We start from the raw sequence: 9,526 nt of genomic DNA, 5'->3' as shown, positions 1-9,526 counted from the left end.
CGGGTTACTTGGTAGAGCGGGTTTACAATCAGACTGTAATTTGGAATATGCATTCTCCAAAACCCCACGACACCTAGGAAAGTTTGTGTTTCTTTTTTGCTAGTTGGTGGAGACATAGCTGTTATTTTGTTGATCACATCCATTGGGATTTGATGACGTCCATCTTGCCATTTTATTCCTAAAAACTGGATCTCTCGTGCAGGTCCTTTAACTTTATTCTGTTTTATGGCAAAACCGGCCTTCAGAAGGATTTGGACTATTTCCTTCCCTTTCTCGAAAACTTCTTCTGCAGTGTCACCCCACACAATGATGTCATCAATGTACTGCAGGTGTTCAGGAGCTTCCCCCTGCTCCAGCACAGACTGGATCAGTCCATGGCAAATGGTAGGGCTGTGTTTCCACCCCTGGGGCAGCCGATTCCAAGTATATTGGACTCCCCTCCAAGTGAAAGCAAACTGTGGCCTGCACTGTGCTGCTAGAGGGATGGAGAAAAATGCATTAGCGATATCAATTGTGGCATACCACTTGGCTGCCTTTGATTCCAGTTCATACTGGAGTTCTAGCATGTCCGGCACTGCAGCACTCAGTGGTGGCGTGACATCGTTCAGGCCACGATAGTCCACTGTTAGTCTCCACTCACCATTAGACTTTCGCACTGGCCATATAGGACTATTAAAAGGTGAATGAGTCTTGCTGATCACTCCTTGGCTCTCCAGTTGACGAATTAGCTTATGGATGGGACTCAGGGAGTCTCGGTTGGTGCGATATTGCCGCCGGTGCACAGTTGTGGTAGCGATCGGCACTTGCTGTTCTTCAACCCTCAGCAACCCCACAACAGAAGGGTCCTCTGAGAGACCGGGCAAGGTAGACAACTGTTTAATGTCCTCTGTCTCCAAAGCAGCTATGCCAAAAGCCCAGCGGAACCCTTTTGGGTCCTTGAAATATCCTCTTCTAAGATAGTCTATGCCAAGGATGCACGGAGCATCTGGGCCAGTCACAATACGGTGCTTTTGCCACTCATTACCGGTTAGACTCACTTCAGCCTCCAATACAGTTAACTGCTGGGATCCCCCCGTCACACCATTAATACAGGTGGGCTCTGGCCCTTTATAGCTTGATGGCATTAGAGTACATTGTGCACCGGTGTCTACCAAAGCCTTATACTTCTGTGCGTCTGACGTGCCAGGCCATCGAACCCACACAGTCCAATAAACTCGATTGTCCCTTTCCTCCCCCTGGCTGGAGGCAGGGCCCCTCTAGTCCTGGTCAGAATCTTCGTTTCTGTGTTTAAAGGACTGCCTGCTGGAAGTTGGAGCAGCAAACTTTTCAGAGAACTCCTTTTTCCCAATTGTTTTCCTTTGCAATTCACGTACCCGTGCCTCTAGGGTCGCAGTAGATTTTCCATCCCATTTTCTCATGTCCTCTCCATGGTCACGTAGGTAAAACCACAGGGTGGCGTGGTGTGTGTGCCCTCCATATTGTCTTCCTTGCATAGATGAACGTTTACCCCTAATAGCTGAGACACTGGTTTGTACAGGTGAGGAGGAAAATAATCTCTCTTCAAGTTGGTGGATCTTTTCAGAAAGTTTCTCCAAAGTATTCTCTTTTAGCTGGTGGACACTGGTTCGTTCAGGTAAAGGGGAAGATAATCTTTCTTCAAGTTGGTGGATCTTTTCAGAAAGTTTCTCCAAAGTATTCTCTTTTAGCTGGTGGACACTGGTTCGTTCAGGTGGAGGGGAAGATAAATTCTCTTTAAGTTGGTGGACCTCTTCAGAGAGTTTCTCCACAGCTGAGACACAGGCCTGTAGGGAAGAGGAGAGATTTCCTTCGTACTGCCGGAGTATTTTAGTCACTTCATTCACTGTGGGATTCTCCTCCGCTTTCCAGGCTAGTATTGCCAATGAGCTGGCATATGATGATGGTGCACTCTGTACAAACTTCCGCCACATGGGTAGTGTACACCGGACTGCATCTGGATCTGCGGATGTTTGTGCGTCGTCTAGGTCCTTATAAATTACTTCCCGTACGGCCAATTCCCTCAGGTACTGAATTCCCTTCTCCATGGTGGTCCATTTGCCTGGTAGACATACAAGTTCTTCCTTGAAGGGATACCTTTCCTGCACAGCTGACAGAAGACGCCTCCAGAGGCTGCGAGATCGTGCTCCATCTCCAATTGCTTTGTCAATGCATGCATCCCTAGCAAGGGATCCCAGCCGCCTGGCTTCCTTGCCCTCTAATTCCACATAATTGGCTCCCGTGTCCCAGCACCGGAGCAGCCAGGTGACAAGCTGCTCGCCTATACAGCAACCAAAATCTTTTCGCACATCTCGTAGCTCACGCTGGTATAGAGTCCGGGTAGTTACTGTTGATTTTTCGACATCCTCATCCTCATCTTCAGTCTCCTGCACCTTTGATGGCCCAGCCTCGTCTTCACTATGCCCAGACTTAGCAGAAGACTGTCTGCGTTCTAAACAACCTGAGCCTCTATACCATTTTTTCACCTTGTCTACAGGGGCAACTTGCACTGCTACAGCTCGTTTCTCTGACCCAGACACAGGAGTGGGAGCAGCTGCAGGAGCTGGAGCGGCTGCAGGAGCTGGAACTGGAGCGGCTGCAGGAGCTGGAGAGGCTGCAGGAGCTGGAGCGGCTGCAGGAGCCGGAGCGGCTGCAGGGGCTGGAGCTGGAGCGGCTGCAGGAGCTGGAGCGGCTGCAGGAGCTGGAACTGGAGCGGCTGCAGGAGCTGGACCTGGAGCGGCTGCAGGAGCGGGAGCTAGGTTGCTAGTAGCATCAATTGCAGCTCGATAGGCACAAGCCAGACCCCAGCATGCTACAGTGATTTGTGTCACTTTGGAACTGCCAGAGTCATGACACCTTTTTTTCAAGCATTCTGCCAGCTTTTTAGGATTTTGCAGTTGTTCAGGGGTGAATGTCCAAAACACTGGAGGTGACCACTGCTCTAGAAACCTGCCCATATCCTCCCACACTCCCTGCCACTCGCAACTATCCCGCCTCAGGACAGATCTCCGGATGAGATTCCTAAGTAGTTGTTTAACCCTCCACAAAACCTGAAGCGCCTTCAGGAGACATAACAACAAGAGCAGGCTGGTCTGAGTATCCCAAGGATATTCAACATCTCGGAGAGCCACCGTAACTAGCTCGGGGGATAAGAGGGTGGTGGTGAAGGAGAAAGGGAGAGTGAACAGGTAGGGAAACATGTCTTCCCCTGTCCCCTTCACAGATTGGCTCCCTAACGAAAACAGGCAATAGGTGTAATTGCTAATAGTTTCCGAGATATGGGTTCCAAAGTATAGAGTCAACGTCAGTGCTGAGTACAAATACCAGGTTAAAGTCGTGACCAGATATTTCATCATTTCATAAGCCATTGCTACACCGCACAGTACCATAACAATCTTAAACCAGGGCCCGGAAAGGATAAACAGTGCAACAGGGAGCACATACAGAAAGTAACGCACCATAAAACTCAATTTGGAATACAGGTACAGAAGACTGGAGATTAAGGCAATCAACATCGTGACTAGCAACTATTAAGCAGGTCCAATACTTATACCAATTTTAGTTTAACACACTCTGGTCAGATTTGTCGATATCTCAACCCTTCGGGCCCCACGTTGGGCGCCAAAAGGACTGTTGTGGTTTAACCCGGCTGGCAGCTAAACACCACACAGCCGTTCGCTCACCCTCCCCCTTCCCTCTCTGGGATGGGGGAGAGAAACGGGAAAGTGAAGCCGGTGAGTTGAGATAAAGACAGTTTATTAAGACAGGAATATAATAATAACAATAATAATAATAATAGTGATAATGATAATGGTATTAACAATAATAATGTGTAAGAAAACAAGTGATGCACAATGCAATTGCTCACCACCCGCTGACCGATGCCCAGCCTATTCCCGAGCAGCCGGCCCCCCACCCCGGCCAGCCACCCCTATATATTGTTTAGCATGACGTCAGATGGTATGGAATACCCCTTTGGCCAGTTTGGGTCAGCTGTCCTGGGTCTGTCCCCTCCCAGCTCCTGCTGCACCCACAGCCTGCTCGCTGGCAGGACAGAGCGAGAAGCCGAAAAGTCCTTGGCCTGGTGTAAGCACTGCTCTGCAACAATTAAAACATCAGCATGTTATCAGCGCTCTTCTCATCCTAATCCAAAACATAGCACCCTACCAGCTACTATGAGGAAAATTAACTCTGTCCTAACTGGAACCAGGACACCATGGCAGCAATAAGACTGATTCCTCAGATATGGAAATTTCCATTTTTTCTGAAAAGTTTCCTGGCAAAACTGTCTTGGATCAGAATCAAGCAACTGAATGTAAAAGAACTTATCTTTACATATATCATATTATAGATTTCTTTTAATACATAGCCAAGGACAAAGATATTTGGCCTGCTTACTGGGTTATCAGTCGTAGTAGTAGAGGTTTTTATTGTGTTTCAATTTCTATTTAGATTTAGAATATAACTATTTTGCTGGCCTTTGGACTAGTAAAACCACATCTTTGGCTGTGCAGCTCATTGCATTTCTGTTTCCAGTGAAATGAATGCAAATTTTGTTACATACTTCAACAGAGGAAAGCAAGAGCACATCTGCTATTTAGCGTATTTGATTGTTTTAGTTGAATGATGATAGATTTTGCAGGGAATTATTTATCTGGTTTTGTGAATTCATCTTCCAATCAATTAGGCAAAAAGTTACAGATGATATTTTTGTTGTATTTATGTTGGGCTCCATTTTATTTTACAAAGCTCTTAATTAATCTTGCAAATCAATAGGAAAAAAATTCTTTTCCCTTGCTTGCTAAGCCATCTATTTTAAATTCCTTCTTATCCTTGATTAAAATTGAAATCAGATAGATTTGCCTGCAAGTATAAGGAAAATCAAGCTCAGACACCTGAGTGGAAGTGAAAATGTGCCATAAAGAAATGTTTCTAGGTTAGCAACTATGGTGAGATAAATGACAGAGGTGGGGTGAAGGGAGAGGTTCCGTGACAACTTTCCTATTTCCTATAGGCAGCTGCTCCAGCTTTTCTTGGTTCACTCTGTACACTTTTAACCTCTGAGACAGTAACAGGTCAAGCTATGAAATGTCACTCATTTACATGGGGGTAAAAAATTCAAATGACATGCTAAAGGAGCTTAAAGGATTATAATTAACCCATCACAAGATATAATACACCACAAAAGCTTTTTAAAGTTTAATCTACCAGTGATGCTCAGCATGCATTAACATTTTCCCCATTTTTTATGTCATACATCAATGGTTAGATAAACACTCTGATTACCATCAGTTTTATGTCACTTTGAGAGTCCAAGTTGATAACTGCCATTAATCACAGCCTCAGCGGCACAGCACTTTGAGCATCTCTACCACAGAGCTCTGTCAGGAGTGACTAATAAGGGACGTAATGTGTTGAGGTGAACACAAAAAGGTGTGTCCCATCAATTTGTATCCCCCATACAATTTCAACCTCAGAGAACCTCCAAGCACCATGAATATTAGGGTGGCTGTTTGCTTGCTTCATACTCAGGATAGCTGTGTGTGTTTTTTTTTTCTTTTGTTGTTGTTTGTTTGTTTGTTTGTTTTCTCCTTTGGGTATTAAAATAAAAACTCCTGGAGATTAAACTGACAGTGGCTTTGTTCATGCTCATTCATATCATATCAAGTAAGATAAAACCTCTGACCAGTGAGGCCATGCATTTTCTAACTGAGACGCAGAAGGAGAGAAGCTGTTGCAGAAAACAAATTAAGTTATGCATTAACAAATAATTTAAGAAGGAGGAAGTTGGTAAAATACCACTACAGGGAACATCATTATCAGGAATTCTTGATAACAGAATTCAGGTCCAGAATCAGCAATTGTTACATTTTCACAATATTATCAGTTTCAAAATAAAACAACTACTCCACAACATCAGGCCTACTGGCATCTGATGAGATGCATGTTTCTCAGAGCAGGGAAAAGATTTTTGTGCAGGACTTAGCAGGGCAGACTGATAGGGCTTTAAACTGGATTTGAAGGGGGAAAAGGAGAAAAACAGGCCCACCAGTGATAAGCTATGGGACAGCATGCCAAATCTGAGGAACTGTGTGCTAGTGAGATTCTGAAGTCTGCTCCATGAGATGCTAGGTACAATGAAGCACATTTGAAATATTTCTATACTAATGCACACAGCATGAGGAACAAGCAAGAGGAGCTAGAAGCTGGAGGGGCTGGGCTGTATGGAGGTTGCAGGTAGTGATACAGGGTTGAGAGCCTCTGGGTAAGGATTAAGGGGCAAGTCCTTAAATGGGTTACAATTGCTGCAGTCTACTACAGGCCACCTAGCCAGGATGATGACACCAATGAATTATTCTTTAAGGATCTAAGAGATACCTCAGATCAGCTGCTCTTGTCCTTATGCAGGACTTCAGTTTGCCAGATGTTGACTGGAATGTCACGCAGCTGACACAAACAGGTTCAGCAGATTCCTAAAAAAACCTTGATGGTCATTTCTTGGTACAGGTACCAGGGGAAGGTCTGTTGCTTGTGAACAGAGAAGGTGTCATAGGTGAAGTAGCAATTGGTGGCTGTCTTGGACATGGCAACCACTGTGAGAAAAATCTCAATTTTTCTAGACAGGGTCTTCTGTGAAACTATTTTATTCACGATTGCAATAGTAGGCGTCCTGCAAGCAGGAGTGCATAGCAAAAGTTTATCATAACCTTATATTCCCTATTACCTGATACCTGATTTCTCCCATTTTCTCATTGGCTAAGTACTACAGGTTCACAACACACTCAACGTACTTCTATACCATATATGTACAATTTTATTTGAACAACCATTAATTTCTTCTTTCCCTTTTTATTTTTTTTTTCCTTCTTTTCTCATGACTAGAGGGCCTGTGATCTTTGTTTTTACTGATTTCACACTGCTCGTCCTGTTTTTCTTAACTATCCTCCTTGTTTTGGGACAATGAGACCTTCTCCTTATCTTCTTAACATACTCCCCACTGCTCTGCTACTGTCATTCTTGCACCAATCACTTTTGAATATGCAAGTTTAGTGGAATTTTACACTGCAAAAACACCTTCTATTGCAAAAACACAACTTTGTTTCTCACACCATGAATTAGTCAAGTTTAAAACCTTTGGTGATAGGAGAAAAACTACAACCAATACTTCAACCCTGGATATGGGGAGGGCAGACTTCAGGCTGTTCAGAGAACTAGTTAGTAAGGTGCCCGAGAAACTGCTCTTGAAAGCATTGGGACTCATCAGTCCTGGTCGATTTTTAAGTACTGCCTCTTAAGAGTCACGGAAAAGTAAATTCCAAAATGTTAGAAGTGAAGCAGGTGGTGCAGAAGGTTGCCTTGGCTGAGCATGGATGTTCTTCTAGAGCTTAGGCAGGAAAAGATGGCCACAGGAAGCAAGGTCAGATGACATGGGAGGACTAGAGAGATGGAATTCACCTTTGTAGGGAGAAAATTTGTGGGGCCAAAGCTTAATTAGAGTTGAAGCTAGCCAGTATTGTGGGAACAATAAGTGTTTTTTGTTTGTTTGTTTGTTTTTGATTGTTTGTTTTGTTTATTTTGTTTTAATATATACAGCAAAAGAAGGATCAGAGAAAACATTAGTCCATTACTCGATGAGGATGGTCACCTCACAAACAGGGACACAAAAAAGCAAAGATATTTTATGCCGCCTTTGCCTCTGTCTTCAACACCGATGGTGGGCTCTGGGACACCAGGTCCAGTTGGAGGACTGTAACTGCAGCAATGATAAACTCTCAGCAAACCCTGAACTTGTGTGGGATTTTCTGTTCCACCTAGATGCATACAAGTCTATGGGGCCTGATGGGATTCATCGCAGGGTACTGAGAGAGCTGGCTGAAGTCATTGCAAGACCTACTCTGCTCTGCTGAAGCCTCACCTTGAGCTCTGTGTGCAGTTTTGGGCACCACAATATAAAAAGAACATAAAATGATTAGAGTGTCCAGAGGGCTACCAACGGTGAGAGGACCCAAGGGAACAGTATGGAGCTGGCACAGCAGAGGGTCAGTCTGGGTGTTAAGAAAAAGGCTCTTCACCTAGAGGGTGGTCAGGCACTAGGACAGGTCATGGCACCGAGCTTGACAGAGTTCAAGAAGCATTTGGACAAAGTTCTCAGACATACGGTCTGATTTTGGGTGGTACTGCGTGGAGCCATAGAGTCTAGGGTTCTATCTAATGCATCAAACTTTTTATTTTATAGATATACATAAACTATCATTCCTTTGTTTGAGTATTCATGTAAGATAAGTGTTGCTGCATACAATATGAGCACTAAACACAAAAAGTGTAGGACAAACTTGCACATTTCAGAGCCCTATGGGATGAATTTATGTGATATATAAAAAAGCTGAAGTGAGTTAAATTTAAATTCTTTGTCCTTGAAGGTGTGCAAAATCAGGATATATGTCACCATGAACAGAAGTTGACAACCTATATTCAGTGTTCCATTTTATTTATTTATTTATTTTTAGATAAGATATTATTTTATTTCCAGTATTTACAGCTATTCTCCAGTTTAGGTGACTGACCTTCTTCATAGTTCATTAATGTAAAACTTTTTATTGCCTTTTGAACTGACCACATTTTTGCCCTAACCTAAAACCGTAACAAATTTCATGGCCTATGATACTGAGGAGATCAGAGTAGATTAGCTAAAGGTCACTTTTGGCCTTAAAAATCTCTACTGTAGAAGTTTTGTTTTTTGTTTGTTTGTTTGTTTGTTTTTCTGGAAATGTCATAACAGCCTTCTCTGACTGCATGTTATTAAATTAAATTATATGGCTATAGAAAGCTAACTGGTTTCTAAAATGTATAACTAATTCCAAATAATAATAACAATGCATTTAAACATTTGAAGCAAATTTTGAGCCCTCTACGTCCAGTCTATTTTTGTTGTTGTTGTTATTTTGTTTTTTTTTTCCTTAACCTGTAATCCACAATGACTATGTTTCTTGCAGGCATATGCTAAGGGATGGGATACATTTCATGTGTGAATCATCTCTCCAGGCAAAGAAAGGAGTTGCTTTACTGAATTAGTTTCTTGGTAAACATTTCTGTTGTTTTTTGTTTGTTTGTTTGTTTGTTTTTCATGTTTTCTTTCAACTTCATATGTAGCTACTCATTTCCTTAATTAGAAGGGCAATGCTTAAAAATATATATATATAGCCATACCTCTCATCTGAATAGAAAGCTCTAAAATATGTGATAATCCTCAAATCCTAAGAAAAAAATGGATAACCGTGACGTTTCATGTCCACGATAACATAAATTTCTCCTCCTTGAATGAAAGGCAAATATTTATCAGTTATGACCTCTGGCCTGGAGGTAGGGTTTTTCATTGTCCTGAACCCTAAATAAGTATTATTGTGGGCATAAAAGGCAAAGCCATATCTTTAATTCCCAACATGACTGTAGAGTAACACTCACTCTTTAGAGTTCTGTCTTCTCTTTCTGTCTTACTTTGCACTGATTTCTT

General features: G+C 42.9%; 1 protein-coding gene across 2 annotated transcripts; it reads right to left on the bottom strand.

Moving 5' to 3' along the window:
• Positions 1 to 1,245: 1,245 nt before the first annotated feature.
• Positions 1,246 to 3,048, bottom strand: LOC308188677 (uncharacterized protein). Of its 2 annotated transcripts, none has more exons than XM_080578003.1 (2): positions 2,747 to 3,048; positions 1,246 to 2,698 (listed from the first exon to the last, which is right to left on the bottom strand). In XM_080578003.1, exons 1-2 carry the CDS (start codon positions 2,970 to 2,972, stop codon positions 1,257 to 1,259), a joined length of 1,668 nt encoding a protein of 555 aa, XP_080434129.1. In that variant the 5' UTR covers positions 2,973 to 3,048; the 3' UTR covers positions 1,246 to 1,256. The 2 variants fall into 2 exon arrangements, with proteins under 2 accessions (XP_080434129.1, XP_080434130.1); XM_080578004.1 differs by having other exon boundaries at positions 1,246 to 2,602.
• Between the last annotated feature and the right edge of the window lie 6,478 nt (positions 3,049 to 9,526).

Source organism: Anser brachyrhynchus, assembly GCF_964034855.1.
Source record: "Anser brachyrhynchus genome assembly, chromosome: 2".
Lineage (NCBI taxonomy): Eukaryota > Metazoa > Chordata > Aves > Anseriformes > Anatidae > Anser > Anser brachyrhynchus.
This window is presented reverse-complemented; position numbering and strand designations above follow the sequence as displayed.